Here is a 25147-nt window from a genome sequence, read left to right as displayed (position 1 = left end):
CACTTTCTTATTTTTGATTAAAAACTTTTTTTATTACGTTGAGGACCAGTTGTCCAGCTAAACGAGGAGTTAAATCTCTCTTTAAGAACCTTCCAACACCTGAGATTAAAAGTTCCAACCCTGTTTTTGATACTATTTGCGGTCTTTTTTGTGCCAGAGCATTCATGTAGTAACATTCGGTGATGTTCTCTCCATGGAAGAGTTTTCACTGTTATTCCCGCGCCGGGTTCAGACGACAGGAAACGATGTCAGATGTCAGAGCTGCAGTGAGTGAAAGTTCCTGCTGCCGCTGCTTCACACTACACAGGTTTCACATTGGTTTCCTGTTTCCACCTAGATTTGAATCTTTATCATCTGTCAGTTTTCATTTTACATTATTTTAAATGTTTGTTTTTGAATCTGTCGCTTTTATAATTACTCATGAATTATTCATCATTTCACAGGTGCATGGTCTCATATTGTTCTACTATTTACTTTTGAACTATCTCGTTTGAATTGCACTAACCTGGACCAAAGGTGCTGTTCAGATAAAGACCGATTTGACGGATAAAAACACTTCAACTGACCAAAGACAGGAGCTTTTATTGTGCAGCAGCCACAGGAAACACAATGTATTTGTCGCTGACCACGATTGTTCTTTAAAAATACGTCTAGAAATCAGCCGTTTAGCTGGTAGTTGTAGTTTTGGTCAGTGAACGAGCTGTGAAATCTTGAACCTGGTTTGCTGCCGCAGGTGTCACCAGAGTAACCAGGACTGAAACCAAGACTCCCGCGTCAGAGCGTCCTAAATCTGACCAATGAGAAGTGAACAAGATTTGTAGTGAAAGGTCTAAAACACCAGTCTGGTCCATTAAAGAGATTTTGGTGGTTTGAGCCTGTGGGTTCCTTTTCTAAAGAGTCTTAAAGGTGGCGCCGGTCGGCGGGTTGTCAACGAGTCTCAGGATACTGGCTGACTTGGGGAGTCATGCGAACCTCGGCCCCCTCTATTCTCGGTCTGATCCATCTCAAGTAGCGGGACAGTTTGGTGAACACGAGGCTCCCGCTGCCGCTGTCATCCAAGCCTGCGGACGACGAGATCAGCAGCCCGGTCAGAAACGCCGTCCCCTGCTCCGTGGTGGCGACGGGCGTCCCCGGCAACAGACCGCCACGTGGCCTGCCGCCGACCTGAGACCTGGAACCACCTTTCGATACCGAGGGCTTCTGGTTTTCTCTCCTGGAGCTGCTGCTGCCGTTCTGATTTTCTGTTCCATTTGGCGTCCCCTGGGCTCCAGTCTGAATGTTCTGCCTTCCACTCTGGCCGCTGTTCGGTCCACGTCCATTCTGCGTCCTCATGCAGAACATTTTGTTGCTGAGCGGATGCGAGACGTTCAGCTGGCTGCGACACTCGTCCAGCGTCATGTAGACCGGGTCCTGGTTTGGTCCGCCCCCCCGTCTCCCAGTGACGCCCGTCCTCCCAGAATTCATCAGGATGTTCTCGCTGAAGTCCTTGGTGGGCAGGCAGAGGTGGATGAGGGTGGGGCCAAAGGGCAGGGGTCTGGCCAGCTCGAGGAAGGCGAGGTCGTTGTCGTGGTGATCTAAACGGAAATGCTCGTGGATGTACTGAGCCTGGACGGGGACAATTATCTTGTTGCCTAGGAGACGAGAGACGAGACATCAAAATAATATCCTTCGGTGGGTTTTTATTGTGAAGAGAGAGCTTCAACTTCACAATAAAAGTCCAATCTAAATATGGCTTCAAATTTCACGCTTCGATTGAAGAAAAAAATCAACAGGTAGAAAGTCGACAGAACGTGCTCGGTCAGTGTAATTCAAACACAACATCTGGCCAAAAGTATGTGGACGTCTGATGTGATTCCAAAGCCAACTGCATTGATCTACCTGTATTCTAACTGGATTATCGACATGATTTTAAAAAAACTTTATAATTGACCAAATAACGTGGAAATGATCTTTTAGTTTTCAACCTGAAAATGGGCTTAAATTGTCAATGAAGGTACAAATTCAGGGATGCTATTTGGTCAATTTTAAAGAACCACTTCAATGGTGCAGATGGTCCATTAAAGCCCCTTAATTAAATCACGACACATCAATCTGTCTGTCTGTTTCATAGTGTCTGTGCTGGCCAGCCAAGTTCTTCCTCACCAAACTGGGAAAACCATATTCTTAACCTATATTCAGTCAAACCGTCCCGTTAAAAGCTGCCGAACCAGCGGTGATCAGCTCCTGTTCTCAGCGTAGCCGTGGACGTTCAGACAACTGTCACCGGATCACTGCGATCCCGAAGGAAACTTAAAAACGGGAAGATTCTGAACGAAGTTCTGCAGCCTCTTTTTCTTCTGCTTTCTAAGTGGGTTTCTAATGACGTCCTCAGGACGTGTGAGTGACACTACATCTAAAAATATGTATTTGGCGTGTGTGTGTGTGTGTGTGTGTGTGTGTGTGTGTGTGGAGATTTAACAGTAATGACTCAGAAAAGTTTGAATTTGGAGGCAAATTGCAGCGATTTGGTGTTAAGTGTCGTAAAGTACTTTAATCGCTTATTTCACGTTACTTGTACTTTTACTCTCCCGCATTTGCGAGGGAGACGTTGCACCGGCCACCCACGTTTTCTAAGGCAGTACTATAGCACTCGGCTGATGAGGTTCCATACCGGTCACCGTGGAGACGTTGAGGTGTCGGTGGCTGGATTCCGAGTCCAGGAGGAGGCAGCGGGCAGTGGTCAGGATGGAGTGCCGACCCAACACCACGCCACTGCACAGCTCCACCCCACTGTAGTTCCGCAGGGACACCTGGAGACGGAAAACGAACACACAGCAGGAGCTCCAGTGTACCAGACTATCAAGGCAGGCACGCGCGCACACCTGTCTGGAACATCTGCCCTCTCATTGGTCGGGCATCGGAAGTGACACACCTGCTGTGACTAGCAGCTAACGATTTCTTAGCCGTGATTGGACGGTGAACAATCACCTATCATCTGGATGAGCCGATGCCTCGCTGCGATTGGCCGAGAGGAGCTTACCTGCCAGGGACAGTTTCCGCGGCGGCACATGGACGCCGTCGTGTTGAAGTCGTCCGGAAGTCTTCCGCAGGGGAACTCCACTGGGGACACAAAGACTCGGTTATTGCACCGGTTGGCACCGGTGTGGCGAATGTGCGCGGGGGAGGAACCAGACCTTCCGGCACACAGCTCTGCTCGTCGGGCTGTAGTTTGAATCCCGGCATGCAGGAGCAGGCGAAGGCGGAGTCGGACGCCGTGCACAGCTGGTGACAGGCCTGCGGACCTTCCGTCGGACACTCTGCCATCCCTGCAACGGACGGGTGCTGTGTGTGAAATCGGGACGGGGCGGCAGCGGGGCTCTGTGCTGCGGGTACCTGTTGCCGTGGATACGCACCGTGAGCCTCGGGCGTGTGGGCCGCGCCCCGGATTTCTGTGGGCGCGGTTCTCTGCGATACGGCGGACGGCGACCGCTCTCCGCCCCCCTCCTCCCTGGGCCCTCCCACTTCACAGAGCGGTCCGGAGTGGGGGGCGGCGCAGGAGCAGCGGAACCCCCCGGCCGTGTAGGTGCAGTTCCCTCCGCGGAGGCAGGGGTTGGGCTCACACTGGTCCCGATCTGGCGATTAGAAAACCAGTCAGCCAAGCATCCGGTGAGGTGAGTGCGATTCCGACTCCAGTTGCGGTTACATCATCGCATCAAGTCACAAAGATCACGCAGGCTTTTCTACGTTTTACTCTCGTGCATTTATTGCACATTGATTCAGAATCGTGACATAAAATCCCGCTTGTGATTGACCGGTCAGAGTTTTCACTCTGGGATTAACGGTTTCCTACTAAGCCTTTATACCAAGTTGTCAGGAATTGAAGTTGTTATAGACGTAGAGTACACGATTACGCGACCTGTAGCTCATTGGGTCTGGTTGGACCGAGTCTGGAGCCAGGCTGGAAAAACAAAGGTGAACTGAGAAGATCAATACCTCAGTCGATTGATCTCCCATTAACCCACTCCATCTCCGAATTTCATTTTTAATCACCAGTGTCTTTAATCAGATCATTTGATCCATTCCGATTATTGATTATTTCTCTGTTTTATGGGATGTTTATTTATTCACGTTTTATTGATCGTTTTTCCTTCAGTTTGTTTTGTCCTATAAAAAAAACAAGGCCTGGAAATGTGGTTTCATACGGTCAAAGACGTTCGACCGAGGAGAACTCACTGTAGTAACTGGTCCAGAAGGAGATCTGTGGAGAAACAAACACACGTTAGAACCAGAACCGGGTTCCCGATTCTACGCCGTCATGTTGGGACTTTTAAAAGGCTACAAAGGGCGGGAACACCGGAAAAAGTGGAGCTGTTCCTAAAGAACTGTCTTTATTGTGCACAACCACTGTAACGTCATCGTTAGAGACTGACTGTCCTCTCGGTGTCCTCGAAGTGCTCCCGGGCCTCCTCGAAGTTGCACCGCTCCTCGATACACTCCCTCTCCAGGTTCCCCGGCAGGATCTCCTCCAGCAGGAACATGTTGGCCCGCCTGGACCTCAGGAACACGGCGTGGGCCCGCCGAGCCTGATGAAACACTGAAAACGCAGACACGCCGAGCTGGATCGTTTCTCGTTTCACACCGGACCTTTCCGCAGAACTGACCCGTACTCGTTCACGGCCCATTGGCCGAGAAAGTGAGTGAAACAATCGAGAACCTCCGGCGTTACGAGGCGCTAAGACGTCAGTGATGTCATTTTAAAGAAGTACAACAAAATAAAATGGTTCTATTACAGCATCTGGTCTTTTGAGTGACTTATGTTTCATGTCTTCCTCATTAATTACTGTCATCATTTTCATTTCATAAATCATTATCACGTCAGTTGTAACTAGAACACGCTGAGTCATGGTTTCGCTCCATGATAATCACCGTCATGATTAACACAGACCGCGTCATCGTGATTGAAGTCTATCTGGTAAATGTGGCCTAATGACTCCTAATGAAATGTTGGTGTATAGACAACATCCAGGAAGTTTCTTCACATGTTGTCATGTTGCAGCCTGATGCTAAAATCATTCCAGTTCATTCTTTTCCTCATCGATCTAAACTCAATATCCCATCGTGACAAAGTGAAAACAGCATTTTAGAAATTTTGTGCGAATTCAACGCCACGAGCTCCCAACACCTCCGGAGCTCCGTCGGGTCTCTCGGTCAGGGTTCTGGCTGGGCCCCTCCGGCACCCTCCCTAAGCCGCTCCTGTGGTGCCATGGCCGTGTGTTCAGGGTCCTTGTCCTGCTGGGAGCTGAATCTTCGGCCCAGTCTGAGGTCCTGGCTGCTCTGGACCAGGTTTTCATTAGGGATCTCTCTGTCCTCTGCTCCGTTCAGCCTTCCCTCAACCCTGACCAGTCTCCCTGTCCCTGCTGCCGTGGAGTGCCGCAGTGATGGTTTCTCCCGTCTCCGCACAGGATCTCTGGAGCTCAGCCAGAGAGACCACCGGGTTCTTGGTCTCCTCTCTTACCAGGCAGCAGCTCTAGGAAGAGTCCTGGTCGCTCCACACTTCTTCCACTGAAGAGTAATGGAGGGCGCTGTTCTCCTGGGAACCTTCAGTGCGGCAGAAATGTTCCCGTAGCCTTCCCCAGGTCTGCGCCTCGACACCATCCTGCCCCGGAGCTCTGCAGGCAGGTCCTCAGACCCGGTGGCTTGGTTTTTGCTCTGATATGTATTAACAGCTGTGAGACCTTTTCTATAGACGGGTGTGTGTCCTTCCGCATCACGTCCAACCAGTTGAATTCACCACAGGTGAGTTCAAGCTGAATTCACCCAGTCAAGGTGTAGGAACCTGGGAGCCACCTGAGCTGAATTTCAAGTGTCACAGCAAAGCGTCTGAATACTTATGTCAGCTTGACGCCCTAGTTCAGTTTGTCCCTTCTAAAATTCTGTTTTCGCTCTTTCATTATGGGGTGGTGAGTGTAAACTGCTGAGGGGAAAAATTCCTTATTTTTAGTTTAACATCAGGCTGCAACTTAGCGGCAGGTGAAAAAAGTGACGGCGTCTGAAAACGTGTAGCGTCGAAGTTGTAATTCTAAAATACGTGATTCTGATTTACTACATTATTAAGAGTTGGTGGGTCAATATTCTGAGAAAGTCATCGCTGAAACAAATGACACGCACATTTTTATTATTGCACACTTTGGCAAACACGTGCCTTAATGAATATCTATACACATCTGTCGTCATTTTTATTTTAATAATAACTATGACATCATAATTAAGTGTAATAATGAGGTTAAGTGTAAAATTTGAAGTTATACCTACAGTACCGGGATACAGAATGTTCGTTCGATTCATGGCATCCAGCACATGACATAGCTTCCCGTGTGTTCTGTTGTATTTACGCTGACAACAAGCGATGGTTACGATCAGTTCAGCGAGTGGCTGGATTAGGTCACGACGTATAAATGATGTCGCTGAACTCAGCGCACTGACTCCTGGTTCTCACTTTCCGTAATCAGGACTTTCTAGGTCATAATTTACTAGATTGTGATTCTAAGAAAAAATAATCAGTGTATCGAACTGTGTCACGACTCTGCCATAATAAATCGGAATCTTTACAGGCTCATACTAAGTCGTGATCTGGTTTCTTTTCTTTGACTCGGTGTCTTTACTGAGCCCCGCGTCGTCGTTTCTACTGTCGCGCCGGAATCACCGCAAACTGAACCTGATATGTGCTCAGGCATTTTTGTGACTAAGTCATAATGACGGCGTAAAAACGACGAGTCAGCGCCGCCACGATCTGCTCAGAGAGTTGGACACAATAGATCGTCACACGTTTCTAGTTGAATCTGGAACATCTGAGAGTTAGAGAGACGTCTGAAGCGTCTCACTGCACCACACTGACTATAAACAGACTCTAACTACACCCACACACCGCAGAGGGTCAGAGGTCAGAGGTCAGAGGTCTTACCTTCTCCTTGGCCGAGGACCTGAAGGAAGCAGGCGAAGAGGTGAAGCGACAGAAGAGACGCTCGACAACAAGTCGACATGATGCTGACCGCCATGACACTGGTTTCACTGCTGCCACGTACGAGCGCACGAGCACACACACACACACACACACACACACACCGATGAGTCACAACCGATTCATTATACAAGAGACGTGGTGGGACGTTTGCTTTAAATCGCACCTCTTTTTATAGATTTTATTCTCAGTCTGTTACAGCGATTATAAGAATATCAAGAAGTAAGAAGTGTCCCTGTCACTGATTGAAGCAAAAGCACAACTCTGATTGAAATTCGATGGAGTATAAAACTGAGATGTTGGTCAGTTTACAGGCTCACTTGTGCTGCGATTACGTACAGTTTTAAAAGCTGGATCTTCTCAAACTCTTTCCTCTTTCCACGAGAGCAGGTCAGAGCTGTGTCTAGAAAGAGTTAATATTTCACAAAAAAACGGCGTCGCTTCGGCAAACAGTCTGTTCCTGCCGTGGACTCTGGTCTGTTCTCAAAACAAGCAGCAGCTTTGACCTCGGACACGTCAATATGATGTACGTTTGTCTATTTGAGGTAAACGAGGAGGACTTTCCTCACTGGGGCATGATCCAGATCAAACAACGATCAGAACATGAAGAAAAATAAAGATGGACAAGGTGCCGTCCTATCAGGGGATTCAAGTATTCCTAAGGTGGCACTACAACCAGAGTTTTTCAGGGTTCAAGGACCCAGGGGCCACGAAGCTCACGAGGCAGATGCCTGTGGAGGTTTTATTTATTTATTTTTTCTAAAAGGTCCATAATGATTTTCCTGAGCAATGGAGGAGTTTCTGATCCTTGTGGTTCCCAGAACAATGTGTGACACTCTCAGGAAACCCAAGCTTAATTTACCAATACTGAAAACGCCAGTATTGCGATATGACAGAATCATCGCCAATCGCGAGTCAAGGTCCATTTTTTTTGGCTTTTTCTCTTGCTTTCAAACCTCTTCTCCCGATCTGGAGTGGATAGAGACTCCTTTCCAGTTTGACTGTAAATGACAATTATATTCATAATTGATTAATCTATCATTTTGTTTCTCGATTAAATGATTCCTCGTTTTCTCTAAGAATCAGAAAATATTAAAATATGCCTGTTATATTTTCACAGAGTCCAAAGTTAATCCTTCAAATGTCTGTTTAACAAGTGACGACTCAATTCTCTTGTCAGATTTCCCAATTAAACAATTAATAATTTCATCTATAAAATGTCACGGTGTAGAATAAATGCCCCAAAGTTCCCGGAGCCGAAGGAGACCAACAGTCCAAAACCCGAAGATGTTCAGGTTCTATAAACGAGAGGAAAAACAGAAAATCCACACATTTTAGGAGCTGGAACCTGCTCGAGAAATCACTGAAACGATTGATTGATCGATTGATTGATTGTTGCCGATTAACTAACCAGTAACACCACTTATTGTTTCAGCTCTAATGTCAAAGGTCAGGAAGCGAACCGTCACGCTGACCCCCACAGACAAGAACTCACACAATAAATAAGTATATGGAAAATGGAAAAAAGGAAAAGTGTATTTTTCAGTGAATTTCTGTATGGACACGCCTCTAACCAAAATTTTGTAAAAACACAACAGTTTACATCAGTTTCAGCTCAATTTTGACGTGCGACATTGACACTACTTCAAATACAGTGGAAAAGTAAATATAACGAGTAGTATGTTAGTTTTAATCAAACAAAGCTCCATGCATCAGACTGTAGTTGTGTTATTTCTTTATTTGCTTCAAATTCAGCTCAGGAATCAGACATGAAGACAGACATTGTCTCTGCAGAATGTTTTTTATTTTAAGTCAGACACAACTACTCTCTACAGTGAGGTGTTATTCTTGATCTGCTGCCCCCGAGGGAACAAAAAAATTCATGAATACAGCTTTAAACTTTTCGGTAACGTCTGTAAAACAGGGGTAAGTGTTGTCAAATGGTCAAATGTTTTTCCGAGTTTCTGTGGCTGAAATGTGACTGTTTAGTCACAGTCTCAAACGTAAAATCGATGACTACACGAGAGGCACGAAGAACGGCTGATCTCTGCGCGGTGGAGCTCAGCCGCCATCTCTGAGGAAGCGTGGAAGTCCGGCGGCCGCCGTCTTACAGACGCAGCCTCTCGATGGGGCCGTGGTGCCTCTTCGCCCTGCTGCCGTGCTTCTCTTTGAGCATCAGTTTCCTGATGCCTTCGCGGATCCAGCGGATGTACTTGGACACCTGGGTGTAGATGCCGTATTTGCCTTTGCGTGCGCAGCCTTCACCCCAGCTCACAATGCCGGTGACGAAGTAGGTGTTGCGGTAGCGGGTGACGTGCGGCCCACCGCTGTCACCTTGGCACGCGTCTTTGGGTGCTTTGTCGTAGCCGGCGCAGAACATGCGGGGGGAGATGCGCCATTGGGTGGATTCGATGCAGGTGAGCCGATCCACGTAGGGCAACGTGAGGCGCTGCAAGATGTTGGACGGCTGCCGGCCCTCACCGAGACGGCCGAAACCACTGACCATGCCGTCCGGCTGCCGCATCAGGACCTGCAAGAGGAGGTAAGAGGTGTAACAGATGCGTTACTTTAGGTTTGGACGGTGTTATAACGGGTTAATTAGTCGTTTCATTCATTTGTACGAAAATGTAAGTTAATTTGTACAAAGTGTGAACATGAAAATTCCCCATTTCACATGGGATTATGCGCTGGACTTTTTCTTGGCTGGGACCAGTAACTTCCTGAAGTCTACCCCTAGTCAATGAGCTTTAGAGGGGCTGGTAGGGGGGGTTTCTTTCCTTTGGACAGAACCACGCTGGCTGCTTCCCCCTCTTTCTAGTCTTCATTAGCTTAGTTCGTTGGTCTTAGTGGACGTCTGCGGCTCAGCTTGTAGAGCGGGTCGTCCGCCAACCTCCGGACCGGTTGGTGGTTCGATCCCCAGCTCCCGTAGCTGTGTCGCCGTCGGTGTGTGTGAATGGATGAATGAGAGGCAAAATTGTAAACTGCTTTGTAAAAACCGCTAAGGAAGGCGCTATGTAAGTGCTCACCGTTCACGCTAAGCTACGCTGACCGGCTGCTGGCTGCAGCTTTAACATCTGACTCGGAGAGAGAGCAAATACGCGTAGTTCCCAAAATGTCAAACTATTCCTTTAAGCGAGTGAGTTTATGACAAACGTGTGTGTAAATTGGATTTAAAACGGGTTTTAGTGGTTTAAAGATTCACCTTTTCAGCAAACTCAGGCTCAGGTATGCAGGCCGGCAGGATGAACCTGGTGAACTTGATGGGCTTAGTTAGTTTGATGAGTGCGATGTCATTGGCGTAGGTGTCCGGTCTGTAGTGATGGTGGGTCAAAATAGTTTCAACGAGGTAGGTAGCCTCGTTACCGTCATCCACCAAGATGTCAAACTCACCTGAATGCACAGAAATATTTGATCAAAATTTAGTTTGGTAAATTCATTCGCAGTAAAAAAAAAAAAAAAAGTCAGTAAGTCAGATTCAGTGATGAAGTAGATGCAAAGTATATAATTAGCAAAAAATAAAAAACATACCAGCAAATGCTTTATCTCCTAATTACAAAAAAATCTCACACTTACAAATATCATCCATAATCTCCTAATCACAAGAAAACAATCTCTCAAGTAGATCTGTACGGCACACTCAGAAAAAAGTGTAATCATACGGAAATCTTCAGATTTCCAAAAACCACACATAATCTCATATTGACGAGAATGAATTATGAAACTATCTCAGAAAGTACAGAATCATATTCTCATAATGAAATCAGTCGTACATGATCTCATAATGGCAAGAAAACACTCATCAATAGATCTGTACGGCCTAATTCTTAAATAAAACATCTAAAGATTTTGGCGTCATATGCAGCCTATTTCATAATTACAAGAAAAGGTTCGACTGCCTAATGACTTCATAAGTATGAGATACATTTTCTTGTATTTATGAGATGCTAAGTCGTAATTACAATTAACAGAATATGGACTGAGTACAACGCGCTAGAACTGTGGTACGCTGATGTTTCCCCCTTAAAATCACACCCGCTCCTTACATCTAAACTTGGACTGTGATCCACCCGGGGATTCAGGTGACGGTGACTGGTCAGTCAGACCTACCGAGCTTGATGTAGAAGTAGCGCGATTGGTTCATGCAGTGGGCGGCGGTCATGATGATGTATTCGTTGATGATTGTCCCTCCGCAGAACCCTCTTTCCTCCTCGTTCACGAGGAGAGCCTACGAAGACGAGGTGGCACCCAGACGCATTGAATATTACACAGACGCTGGAATTATGGACTTCCAGAGGTCTTCCAGATGTGTATTAGAGATAATAATCGACAACATGTGGTGTGGACACCTGTGGTGTCCGAGTAGACACAATAATCAATATCAAATGATAAACAATCAACTGAGCAATGATGTGCTCCCAGTTGTCCACAGAGACATTAGTGCACTTCCAGATTTGTATGGAGAGACATAATGGACTCCTGGACAAAAATGAATTCCAAGGTGTCCACTCACACACAATAATGGACACCCATGTTTCTGTGCCGACACAATAATGCAGTCAGAGATAATAATGGACAGTCACGGGCTGCCAGGTGTGTCCAAGCCAACACCGCTCTGCCATGGCTTTCTTTGCCCCTACATTGCTCCTTGTCTTCTTATATCAGGACATCTGACTATTCCAAAAAAGGTCACTATCATGTAGGTGTGGTGTTTATTAAGTCTAGTTATTTGAAAAAAGGAGAGTGTCTCTACCTGCCATGGACATTGTCCCGGTGGACAGTCATCTCCGTTGACGATACGGACCATACCTTCCATTTCCTTAGAAACTACTTTTTCTTGCAAAGTTTCGCCGTTTCCAGAAAGTGAGGACTCCTGCTCAGTGGAGTTGGCGTTGAGGTCCGTCGTGTTCAAGCCAGTGCTGTTTCCCAATGTTGTGTTCTGTCGCTCGTACCTGAAAACAGTCCGGATGTTTTCCGTCACGATGGCACCACACTTGAAGGGCTCTGCAAGAGTTCATGTCAAGTTTAGAGGTCGGGGTTGATACACTACGGAGACTAATCATTGAAACAACCATCTTGGCCGTTTTGTTTTGATTCTGAAAATAGAGCACTGCCGAATAGATTCCGATATTTATTGTCTGCAATTTCCATTTGCAGACAATAAATATGCTACAGCAAAATCTTTGGGATCCTTCATCTGAGGACCATAAGTGTGGCCAGAAAACTTCATCGCCAGTGGTTACAGTGATAACCACTGGCGATCTCGATCATATTAGACAGACCAACATTGTCATCATTAGGCCTCACCACTCTTCTTCTTGGGTGAAAATATTCTCCATATTATGCCTCATTCCCAAAATTTGACCCATGGGGCTTGATGTAAAACTGTACAACATGGCACTCGACTTAAGTGGGACCAATAAACAACCATGTGGACTTGAGACCCTTACGGTTAGAGTTGCAGGATTTATCATCTGATGCAAGGAAATATCCGTCAGCACAGGAGCACATAGTGATTCCGTTGTCCACACTGCAGAAATGTTCGCAGCCGCCATTTTTGGCCTCACAGAGCGCAGGAATAACTACAAACACACAGAGAAAACAGGGGTTAGACTGTGCACCAGGTAGCGGAACATCGCTATCGGACCATTCTGCAAAGCCCTGGAATTCGTTGAATGACATAACGTCCAGTGCCAACTTTTTTTAAAATTCTCGTCCGTACGGCATCTGTGCGTGGCAGGAGTAGTACAGTAAGGTTAGGGAAAGTTTGTTGTAACAGTTAACCAAGGGCAAACATCAATGGCAGGTCTGCGAAGGGACGTGAACTCTTGCAGCCCAGACCTCCGCGGCTTACTTTTTACATCACTACATTTAGGACACAGTAGTTCTCGCGTTGGCATTGGATGTAAACTGTGATTCCTGGGACTAGCAGACTGAGTAGCGGCACCTAAACAACTCTCTGTGACAGGCCATCAATTCATGGAAAAATCGTGTTTCTGGATGTACCACAGATTGGCTCATTTATAACACTACTTTGTCTTTCAGCTGGACTGAAACCAAAATTTTGTATAGTGGATACAGGAGACAGATTTTCAAGGGTGTCACCCAACCTTTACCAAATCCTAACCATCCCCAACCTTAACCCACGGGATCGTTACGTTAACCAGAAGAGACTCATGTTTCTGTGTTAAGTAACACTGCTTGACCTCGACCGTCCAAAGCGTCTTTACCAATTTCACAGTTGAAGCCCTGGTACCCGGTCGGGCAGTAGCAGCTGTAGCCGCCGACCCCGTCTTTGCAATGTCCTCCGTGAACACAGGGCAACGACTCGCACGCGTCGCCATCTGCAGGACAAACAAAGCAGGTTCGATCAGAGGAGTTTTGGTGCAACGCAACTTTATCAGCAAAAAATCTCATATGCACAAGCTCTGACATCTAGTGCTGAAAGATGGTACAGCACTGTCCAGTTCTACCGCAGACCAGCCAATAGCAGATAGCATATCAGTACCTGCTTTTTCATTAGCAGATGTCAGGCTTTACACAGAGTGGTTTGGAGTTTTGTTGTTTTTTAAAGTCCTATTTCTTGAAGATGCATTTCCAATTTTGTTACAGCGCCTGATATCACCCCCCGATGTCCTTGTAGCACATTGGTGCTGTATTACATTTTAGTGTTTTTAAAAGTTTCTTAAATTAGCCACTCTGACCCTTGATTTTAACAACACAGAAAAAAAGTTCTTACCGATGTATATGGCCCAGAATTCGTTCTGAAAGAAAACAGAAGAAACAGAATAAAATAGTTAATATTATTAATAATAATTTTGAGCATTTGGATCTGAGACTTGAACCTGGGTATTTAAATCCAAATCAGGTTCAGTGAACACTCGAATCTTAACTTTTTTATATTTGGTTTTTGTTTGGCGCCAAGCTAGCTATCAGAACGTAAAGTACACCAGGAAATAGCTACAATGCTAACCGCTCCTAGAACTGCAATTTCCAGATTTGTACAACAAAGAAGATCCAGCCTTATAATCGAAAACTTTGGAGTTGTCCGATTTACGGGTTGAAGCTATGCTAGTGCTACGCTATCTTAAATTGAGCTAGGGCGGCTTTCCCGCAGTTATCCGGGCGTTTCTTTAACACTTGTTATGATGGATTTCGTTCGAGCTAACAGCGGTGTGTCGGTGTGTATTTGCCGGAGGTTAATACAGTTTGCTTTTCATTTTCGTAGATCTCTCGCGCCTCCTCCCAGCTGCAGCGCTCCTCCACGCATTCCCTCTCCATGTTGCCTTGTTTGACCTCCTCTAAAAAGCTGTTGGCTCGTCTCCGCCGGGTCAGAACCTGATTGGCCGCTTTGTTGTCCAAGAAGACTGGTGGGAGAACAGACATGTGGAAATAAGGTCAGGTCAACGAGTTAATTTGTCCAGTGCTTTGGTTTATGACCAAATACCTGCAAAACTAAAGACATTCCCATCAGCCTCAGCTGTAGCTCATCAAACCATAAACCTACTGCACGCGAGTTGCATTGTGGGTAATGTAGGCAGCAGGTTTTGACAATGAAGAAGAAGAGTGTAATGCTAAACTGGTGGGGTACATTGGGGTCATTGTTGAGCGAGAGTGCCAAATATTTGCTTTGCGCCTGATTGCGAACTGAATATTTTCGGGTTCTGGACTGTTGGTCGACGTCACATTGGGCCCATGGACATTATAACAGCTATTTTCGATTGAGCGGGAAAACAATGAGCGCGTTTATTGATAATGATGCAGCACTATTTTTTTCTGGTTTAAAAACAGAAAGAAAAGACCAATCAGAGCCCAGCAAGTGGTTTGTTTGTCCAATGAGATGTAAGAAAGTGTCTGAGAGAAGGAAAGAGCTGTCAATCATCAGAAGGCAACGTCACCATGTCTCCTATCTCCATTAGCACGACTGCTGTCATGTTGACATCACACAGAACATACTAACACACAAAACAGGGTGGGGTCAAGTGTCACCTGCCAGCCCCTGATCAACTCACAACCCCTCCCCCCAAAACGCACCACCTAAAAAACTCGCTCAACTCTTTTTCGCCCCGCTTTAACTCCATATTCTTCTCTCTCGTTGTTTCTAAAAGTTTAGTCTGGATTTTCTCGGACGTACCGTCGGCGGCGGCCAGGTGGAGCAGCAGGAGCCCGAAGGACAGTCGCTGAAACATGGCCCCGGACGGTGGTGATGGTGAGCTCGACTGGAAAAACCTGTGAAAGTGTGCTGGGTGGAAGTAATGGAGTCTGACTGTGGAGAGAGGAGGGGTGGTAGACAGGGCATTGAACTGTATGGAGGGGGGGGAGTATGGGAGAGAGAGAGAGAGAGAGAGAGAGAAGGGGGAGGAAGGGGGAGGAAATTGCACTGATCGGAGTGGGCGGGGTTTATCAGCAACACTGAGTTAAACAAATGTTCTGCTTCACTGATGAAAAGTCAAAGCAGGATTTGAACTTCTCACCTGTGAGATGACGAGGTTCAAACCATCAGCAGCTGATCATTTTCTGCCAAGTTGTTGTGTAAGTTGTTCAGTAAGAATTTAAGTATCAGCTTGTGTTAGGACCTGACAGGTTTGCTAAATCGAGCACCAGTATGTCCTGACATCCCGTTCACACATACAAACCAAGGCTGGATCACCAACCCGGTCAGAAGGGGCCCCCAGAAGCCCCAGGCTCACCCCCTCCACAGGTTTTTGATCAGTAGCAAACGTGAAAGGTTATTTACAGCACTCCAATGTAATCTGTATCAAACCCTGGTGTCAGGACCTTTTTCATTTTCCTTCATATTGTCCTCCGCTGGAGCCTATTCCTCAATAAAGTTGTGTTTGATCAGTTCCCACCAACTAAGGCAGATTAAGTCTTGTTTCAGCACAGCAGGTGTGGTGGCACAGGATTTAGTGGGAAATGCAGGTAGCGGGGCACAGCTCAGACTGCAGGAGGTGGAGGGTTAGTCCGGCCATGATGCCGAGTCTAACACTGGAAACGCAGGGGGCCGTTCTTTGGGAGTTGTCTTTCGAAAAACTGTGGTGGTGGTGGATTTTTAAACTCTGACTCAGCATCAGCTGCTGTTTTTAAAAATACTCCACACGACGTCTGAGCCGCAGCCAATCGGCTCAGGGGGCCGAGCGGCGGGTGTCCGCAGTCCAAACTGATCAATATTTCCTCCTCAGACTGAAAAGGTGATCAGCTGCACGCGCTCAAACACTACCTCTGTCTTTCTCATCTAGTTAAAAATGTTTCGTGTACACAAGCTAAGCCTGAGCGTGCTGCGGATGAGGCTGTTGTCCCACGATGTGACGGAAACTGGAGAACTGTTTTAAGATCATAAAATATAAAAATAAGATTTATTTTGGTAAAGTACAAGCTGATACAGAAAAGGTTAGTAGTAAAACAGAATAAAAGGATAAATAGGAATACTAATAATATTAATAGAGTTGAGCAGATAAATAAAAACAAATGCTAAAATACAATTATATAATTATAATTATAGCAAAATTAGGTGCACAAGGTGTTTACCTGTACATTTATTATTCCAGTTCAACAGACTCTGAATCCAGTAATTCAATGGAACTGAGAGATTTTGAAAACTTGGACTTATGGATATAAAACTAACCCTAATTATAAGTAACAGTCGGTCGTATGTTCAGATTATTGTTTTCATAATATAAGATAATATCTTTGTCCTCTGCTCGTACGTTTCGTTAGTTTTAATCAGTAACTCTCAAGCTAATGCTAAAAGTGTAATTAAGATCTGATTTTTCACATGAACAATGAGTTATGTAGACATCCGTCACAAATGACCCCTGGACTCTTACCAGTTGCTTTTATTCAGCGTTTCTACATTACAGTCAGTCCATCAACTTTGAAACTGTAAAAACAATGATTACAGTAAAACATTATCACCTTTTCTTGTTTTAGATTACGATCTAAAAAACAGCAGGACAGAACAGAGCAGAGCAGAAGGAACCACATCACCCCGCATTTAAAGAACCTCTACACCGCAATCGTGATAAAACAGAGAACAAAAGTGTTGAACAAACTTCTGAAGATAAACACTTTTACTACACTGTTTCTGTTGTGGTCAGCTTTTGTTCCAGCCTGTCAAAAAGCCCAGTGCAGTTTTCTCCGCTGGCCTCTCATTGGCTGCCACCAGCCAATGAGGGCGCGTCTTTCACGGTGCCCTCTACCCAGTCCACAAAGTTGGCCATGTTGGCGTACACCCCATAATACCCGGGGTGTGAACAGCCCCGCCCCCAGCCGACCACGCCCGTCAGGAAGTGGGTGGAGCCGAACAGCGTGACCAGCGGGCTGCCGTCGTCGCCGTGGCAACTCACCACATGACCCTCCAGGTACCCGGCACACAGCATGTTGTTGGTGAAGTTGAAATGGGCTCTTTGGGAGCACTGGGAGTTCTGGAGGATGGGGACAGACATTTTGCGGAGGATGGGGGAGACCGGAGCTCTGGACGGGGCCCCGGGGGTCTCAGCGTTGCCCCCGGTGGTCCTCTTGCCCCAGCCGGACACGGTGTGGTAGCGGACCACCAAGAGCTCCCGGTCTGCAAAGTCTTTGGTGGGCAAGCAGATGGGGACGATGTGACGGTTCAAGGTGACGGGTCGGCTCAACCGCAGCAGGGCGACGTCGCTGTCACCCGTTGCCGGCTCGTAACTTTCATGGGCAATCGCCATGGAAACGGGTATCTCCTGTTCCGTGCCCTCTTCTATGTCCAGGTTATGTTCCCCTGGTGACAGAAAAAGACGTTAAACAAGACATCAGACAGGTCAGATTTACGAAAGAGGCTCAACGCGACGAATTTATATAATAACTCTGAGAAACAACTTTACAAGCCGATTGTAAAGATTAGAAACTGTCTTTGAAAACTGGCTGTAGAAAACGGCTCCTGCTCACTTTACAGCACAGTTTCACACCTTTATAAAACTAAAACGTGACTTTTTACCTGTAGAAATCCAGTTATCAAATTTACAGTTGTTTTAAAAGGCAGCACAAGGCGGCCTTAGAACTTCAGTGTTAAACTTTTACACGTCTGATTTTAAAAATAAAACAGCTTTACAACAATTTTAGGAACATTTATTAGAAGGTTGGACAGTGCATTATACATACAGTTGTTTCCTGTGACCAGTTGACTTTGCAACTTGAGGAAACAACTTTGAAACTTTAGATGTCAATTTTATTTAAAGAAAAATGATGAGATGAGGTTTGAGAAGAGAGTTTAGGAGACAGCTCGACCAAAACAACTTCACAATGTAATGTTACATCATTCGTTGTCGTAAGTGAAGTGAACTGTTGAAATTCAGATTATTGTGCATGTTTCTGTTGAAAAACGACACTAGTAGTACAACAAATACATACAAACACAGATCAGTTACCTGCCACCACGGTGAGGTTTTGGGGTTCGTTGCCGTGGACACAGTGGGCTGCAGTGACGACCCAGTCTGGATTGATCAGAACACCCCCACAGTAACTGTTCCCATTTAACTGAACCAGAACCTGATTGATAGAGAGATAGATGTAGATATTAATAGTCCCAAGACGTAAGACGTTGACCTTGTGATTTTGTCGACCTTTTCTCTGGCATCATAACAAAAACGTCCACTTTAAGACAAAAAGTCAAAATCTAGGACAGACTTCCATGAAATGTCTTGATCCCATTCCTTCTCCACAGAAGATGAACCCTGTAGATTCTAATGACTCCGGGATCTTTGCTCTTGCGCCACCCTCAGGACAAACTCTACATGTTTAGCTCCACTACTGTTCGGACTCTAAGAACAGATAAATCTCTCTAGCTAGCAGTCATATTTGGTAGAGCAGTGTTTACCTGCCAGGGACACTGTCCTTCGGGACAGTGGTTGGCTCCCACCAGTCTGGTCTGACCCACAATACTCTGGTTCAGGCCTTTTTCCTGTGCAGCCAGCTGACCACATGGATACTCCACTGCAACACAGTAACATGCATCAAAACCTTAATTCTTCCAAATACAACTGTAATGAAATAGCAAGGCTCCTGATATATTTGCTTTTCGCAACGCATTCTCGCAGAAAAGCAGCTGCAATGTGAGTGTTTGTTTACATTTTAGAAAATGAAGTACGCCGGATTCACTATTAGCAGTTCCTGTCTGCAGAGTAGCCGTGTATGTACAGACAACTGTCAGTGGATCACTGTGATACTGAAGGAAACTTAAAAACATGAAGATTCTCAGGCAAGTCCTGCAGTTATAAAAAAAACATCTTTTTCCCCACGATTTCTAAGTGGGTTTATGGAAGTTTATCTGCGGTGGACATTGGAGATCATGACATCCTCTGACAGTGTAAGTCGCACTGAATCTAAAAACGTGTGTTTCATAACGGTGAGTTCAGATTTGACTGAGTTATGACTCTGAGAAGGATCGTGATTTTTGACGCAAAGTGCGGCAGGCACTTAGGGTTTTAAAATAATCGACCTTAAAGGACCAGTGTGTAGGATTTAGGGGGATCTATTGGCAGAAATGGAACATAATAGTCCTCATAATGTTTTCATTAATGTTGTCATTCGTTTCAGGTGTTTAATCACCTGAAACGAATGAGCCCTTCATTTCCACGGAGCCGCCATGTTGCACCGCCGTGTTTCTACAGTAGCCCGGAACGGACAAACCAAACACTGGCTAGCGAGAGGGCCCGTTGCGTTTTTACGTTACCTGAAGGCCACCGTAGGTTCTCCTACATGCTTGAAAAGGGAGGGGTGAGGGGAGCAGCAGTTGGTTGCAATCTGCAACCTGACCACTAGGTGCCACTAAATTCTACACACTGGTCCTTTAATTGCTTCCATTAGTTAGATGTTTTATCTTGTTTTTAGCTTTTATCCTGTAAAGCATCTTTGTGTACCATGAAAACTGCTATATAAAATGTATTTATTAGAATCACTATAATTATTATGCTGATTAATTGGCTCCGGTTGATTGTGTTTGTTTCTCAGGAGGCGCCGAAGCAACGCTCCAGAGAAATGCAGGATACGCAGAGAGGCAAGTCCTGCTCGTGAACCTGTGGTTTAAAGCCGGTGCATCCGAGCTCCAGAGACGCGGTCAGGTAGCGTTCATACCCTGAGCGAAACACTGTCGTCCGTCCTCTGCCAGTTTGTATCCGTCAGCGCAGGAACACCTGCGTCTTTCTCCGGAGCCGTCACAGAAATGCTCACAGTATCCATTCTGGTAAAGGCACTTAAGCGAGTCTTCAAACACTGAGGAAGAAAAGGTAAACGTACTTTGTGTATATTATTATTTAATATACATTCAGGTTGACAACATTACAACTTGAGGTCCCCGTATCAGTTGAGATTGTTTTGTCAAATGACTATTTCCCAGGTCAAGAAGGAATTCTGATTCATAATATATGTTGGTATTATATGTATAATATTAAATTGGGTAAGTATGTAGATGGAATAAAAGCATTACAGCAAAAAATGTTTAAATATGTGACCTTTATATTGACCTTAAATTACTCAGTTTTGTGTAATTTTTTTTAAAATAATGTTTTACCTGTCTGACAGTATCGTCCTTCAAATCCCTCAGGACACTGACATTCGTATGTGGTCCCCACGTAGACGCATGTCCCGTTGTTATGACATGGGTTGACCAGACAGGGGTCACGATCTGAAAAAAAACACAAACCTGATGGTTACAATCATAACGCTTAATAAATGATAGAGAACTGAATTAAAATCATAAATATATAACAACATAGTTCGTCACTAATCACCAGGAAAGAAAGATTGTTGTGTTGAGTTCAGGACAAATGTAAGTTGCATTTATGTGAGTGCAGAAGAAACTTTAAACTCTAAAACAAAGTTCACAAGTGTTTCATGCTCCAGACAGATAAAATATTCAGGAACACACGTCACTCAGAAAACAAGAGGACGAACAGAAGAAAATGCACAGTTTGACTGATTTACTCCACAAACAAAGAGACAAGAATGAGGATCAATAAAACTTGATCAGAGGGTCTGGAAAGCAGAGAAGCAAGATACTGATAAATCAATATATTAATCACAGGTCGATCCTGTTAAGAAAAGACCAGTCGACAGTTGCCCCAGTGTGTGCCTCTCAGGTCGTCACTATTTTTACACTTTTGAACTGATAATTCGGTTTATTCCAGGCACAGCTTTCGTTTGGTGAAATTACGACACGCAAACCCAAATGATCTCTAACCCAACTTGAACTTTATGTTTTTACAGTTAACAATATGGACGCTGTCTAACTACCTCCCTAATAATAGTCAGAGGACGTGATGTGAAAATCATGACCAAAAACAGTAGGTGAAGGTCAGACTACTCACAGTGATACCTCAGCCAGAACTGCCTCTGAGGAAACAAACAAAAAACAGTTATTTCATGACACATTGTTTTCCAGTTTCTGAGTAATAATGACCGAGGAAGAGTTTGACTTTTTAGGACTCTGCTGCTTTGTTACCTGTTAGAACTAGCAGAGACAAACAGACTATCTAGTGAAGATGCTGAGATCCATGTGGTAAGATAACGCACGAGGAGGAGTGCATTATCTGTCAGTATCGTACACGTCGTAGTGCATTACCTTGTTTATCCTGCAGCCACTTGCCAGCGATATAAACGTAATTATTGTTTAATGATCATTTGGATCAATGGGCGGCACAGTCGTACCACAGATACAAAAATGTCTTTCTGCTGCCAAAGATCAACATTTTACTAATCCAAAATGCTCTGAATGATAACTTCTTAAAATGCTGCGTGCTAACAAAAACTACAAACTTTCCAGAATAAAAGATGCTCTTAGCATGACTCATGTTATTTATACAGGAAGCGAGCAACAAGAATTCTCACAACCTAGAACACAGTTTCATACAAACAAGCATCCCTTGAAATTCAGGTGGCGACCGACTGACCGTCTGATCGTCGTCTTCGAAAACCTCTCGAGCCTCTTCGTAGTCGCAGATCTCCTCCAGGCATTCCCTCTCCAGGTTTCCTTGTTTTAACTCCTCCAGGAAGCCGCTGTTCGCTCGCCGCCATCTCTGCAGCACCTTGTTGGCCTCGTGCTTCTCTACAAACACTGAAAACAAACCAAAATGAATAAAAATGATTTACTGAGCGCTGGTTTGCGTGAACAAACTCTAGCTTCTGCTTAAAAATGCTCTGAAAGTGACCTGGAAGCGGCTGAGTCGCACAAAACGAGGTACAGCCCTAAATACTTACGTACTTACGTATTAAACTGTGATTTATGTGGATTACCGACATGCTAGCGGATGTTTGTTAACACTTAATAACACAGCCCACGATTTACAGTGTAATTCTATCGTATGAATCAGGTAACAATAAAATACTTACTGGTTCCTACTGATGCTCAAATAAGAAGTTAACGCTTTATTTTATGTCCAATTTTTTCCAGCTAATTTCCTGGAAACTTTCCTTGTAATTCCCTTTCTCTTGTAATGAGCTGGTCGTTAGCTGTAAACTAGTGGGATGTTTCCAAGAAGAGCCGGTGCAATTTGGAACTCATTATAAGGGAAATGGAGAAAGTCATTAAGTATCCGCTCGTTGTGTTAATTTTTTCGGAAATTTGTTGAGGAGAGTTTCCCAGGAAATTAGCTGGAAAATACAGGAGCCGTAAAATAAAGCCACACCAGTGAGACTATGGGGAACAACAGAGAAACAACTGGGCTTTTCAGAAGGAGGGAGAAATGAATTAGACTTGAGGAGGTCTGTAAATACTGAGACCTGCAGGTGCAGGACTGGGAAAGAAAAGTGTTGATAACTTCCTTATGTGTGATTAACAGCCTCAGCTTCTGTTACAGCCCACAGGCCTTGTTCTTACTGAGTAAGAAGTGAAATAAGCGTCCCCAGGTTCCTCATTAAACATTAAAGATCAGCCATTTTGGGTCCACCCACAGCTATGACCTGTGTGTTTGTGTGTGTGAGACAAAGGTACGTTTCAGAAGTTCAAGCCCGTTGTTCGTCTTGTCCTTATTCCAGTGGACACGTGATAACAAATCGCTGGAGTGAGGCTGGAACCGAGCTCCTGTCTTTTATATTGTGTTTCTCCTACGCACCATAATAATATTTGTTAGTGAGAGAAACTACAACTTGTGTTCTACACGACACAGTCAGAATAAGGCCTGTGGGCTGGTATAGGATGTGTGGCTGTTCCTCCTTTTTGAACTCTTTAATTACACTATAAGATAAAGCGGTACGGTTTTATTTCACAGCTAAATTCCAGTTTATTTCTTAATAATCTCCTAAAACGTTCCCTGGAAAGAACCAAATATTCTGGTTCTACTTACAGGTAAAATAGGAAGTGATCAGTGGTACAAAAAGCAAAATGTGAAACATGTCTACAAACAAATAACTGAGCAATTCATCTAAATGAGGAATAAAGTTTCCAATAATAAATGAATGATGAATAAATAATTACTGGGATTTACATGGAAATTCATCTGGAAGTCAACAATAAACTCTACACTACCAACCGAACTGACGTTAGTTAGAACCAGACTCCACAGTTCTGAGAGGAACCTTGAAGGATCCTTAAATCAAAGCATTAAATACTTTTTCCCCGAACTTCAGTCTTCTTTCCAGTCCTGCAGCTGTAGGTGCATTCACAGAAATACTCAGGGAGTCATTTATTTCCCCTCAGTTGTTATTCCCTTAGTCCCCAGACCAGGACGAACCAGGAACCACTGAGTTGGTGCCAGGTTTAGACAGTGAAATTACACCGTAAATCACAGGTTGTTATGAAGTGTCGTCATTTTTTATTTTTGAAAATTTGACCAAAGTGACCAGACCTGCGGCGGCAGCGGTGGCCCAAAGCAGAATCCAGACGATGCGGCAGCTCCTCAGCAGCATGTTGTCCGACGTTCAGAGTGACCCAGCGCCACAAGGTGGAAGAGTGTCCTCTCGGGAGGGGTGGAGCGTTTAGAGTCCACGCCCACTGAGCCCCCGACCCACTCTCTGATAAGACGCCGTTTACAAAGGGTTTCAAGCAAAGGGATTAAAGGGAAGACTTTAATACAACACAGAAAGTAATTAACTAACAACTTCCAACAGACTCGTTGACATTTATATCACGTTTTTGTCAAAAAGTCCTGACTGTATATAACAATTATTCCTTGGAATATAAATCATCAGTTACCGTGACCTGGACCCATGAACGGACGACCGAACAGGCCTGCGGGGCACAGGTCCAGGAGCCCGAGGGCTCAGGAGGCCCCTGGTCCTGAAGACCTGCAGAAACCCTGATTTACAACTGCAGACTTATTCCGGTTTAACACTGAAAAACTCATACACGGAGTCCGACTGGCTGTTAGTCTGCGTGCAGTCTAAAACTGTGGTAGTTACATGTCTATGCGCTTCTGTTCAGTAATAAAGCAGCTAAAACCAAAGCATTACTAAGAACTCAGGGGTTCACACTGTGTAATAAGTCGTCAGGTCTGCAGTTGGAAATGTCTGTATGATGTGGATAAAGGCTCCTGGGTTTAGTCACCCGCAGTTTTAAATGTTAATGAATCATTAATAGAAGGTTCTACACTGATCCATCCAGCCCGCTGCGGATTTAGCTTCAGACGTCCTGCGGCTCTTTTCCAGAGGATCAGTGGTTAAACTGTCCCTAATGAATAGAAACAAAAAGGAAAAGTGTCCTGCTGGAGCCGGATAATCGACAACCGGACGACACAAAAGTTGGTCTCATTGAAAAGTGACCTAGAGAGCAGCAGTGTAGGATTTATTAAAGCCAGCTTACCATCCCTTTGTAAATGGTTCTTTATCAGAAAATGCTTTATCCTCAGAGGGTCAGCAGTTCAGTGGAGAGACACCGTACAGGTTAAACACACTGTGTACTGGAATTACAAAATCATACAACACACACTGGCAGGTACGCAATTGCAAAACCGGCAAATACAACCATGCGGTGCGCACACGGTGATTTGGTTTTGTTCTAAAGAAAACTCTGAACCAACTCCCAGAAAATACCATGAACTGGTTTTAGATTTTGGCTTTATTCACACAAAAATATATAGTTCATTCAAATGATAGTTGAAGTGATACCGTTTAACATACCTCACCGGTTGATCTAGATCGTTAGAATTTGCCGTAGAGCTGCAGCTAATGATTATTTTCACTACCATTACTCTT

General features: G+C 45.0%; 2 protein-coding genes across 2 annotated transcripts; both read right to left on the bottom strand.

Annotated features, from left to right (window-relative positions):
- Nucleotides 1-37: 37 nt before the first annotated feature.
- LOC120798358 (venom prothrombin activator notecarin-D1-like) lies at nucleotides 38-7502 on the bottom strand. Its single transcript, XM_040142607.1, has 8 exons — nucleotides 7337-7502; nucleotides 6941-7047; nucleotides 4410-4573; nucleotides 4213-4237; nucleotides 3174-3611; nucleotides 2944-3099; nucleotides 2651-2881; nucleotides 38-1631 (listed from the first exon to the last, which is right to left on the bottom strand). Exons 2-8 carry the CDS (start codon nucleotides 7032-7034, stop codon nucleotides 928-930), a joined length of 1812 nt encoding a protein of 603 aa, XP_039998541.1. The 5' UTR covers nucleotides 7035-7047; nucleotides 7337-7502; the 3' UTR covers nucleotides 38-927.
- Nucleotides 7503-8715: 1213 nt separating this feature from the next.
- LOC120798357 lies at nucleotides 8716-23907 on the bottom strand. The gene is made up of 18 exons (XM_040142606.1): nucleotides 23803-23907; nucleotides 21848-22073; nucleotides 21328-21449; nucleotides 20532-20645; nucleotides 20096-20233; nucleotides 18840-18955; nucleotides 18391-18511; nucleotides 17157-17744; nucleotides 15469-15506; nucleotides 15129-15297; nucleotides 14201-14361; nucleotides 13734-13758; nucleotides 13225-13338; nucleotides 12445-12576; nucleotides 11748-11998; nucleotides 11105-11222; nucleotides 10200-10387; nucleotides 8716-9527 (listed from the first exon to the last, which is right to left on the bottom strand). The coding sequence occupies exons 1-18, from the start codon at nucleotides 23861-23863 to the stop codon at nucleotides 9105-9107; spliced, it is 3105 nt and encodes a 1034-aa protein (XP_039998540.1). The 5' UTR covers nucleotides 23864-23907; the 3' UTR covers nucleotides 8716-9104.
- Between the last annotated feature and the right edge of the window lie 1240 nt (nucleotides 23908-25147).

The sequence above is a fragment of the Xiphias gladius genome, chromosome 13 (assembly GCF_016859285.1).
Source record: "Xiphias gladius isolate SHS-SW01 ecotype Sanya breed wild chromosome 13, ASM1685928v1, whole genome shotgun sequence".
NCBI lineage: Eukaryota > Metazoa > Chordata > Actinopteri > Istiophoriformes > Xiphiidae > Xiphias > Xiphias gladius.
This window is presented reverse-complemented; position numbering and strand designations above follow the sequence as displayed.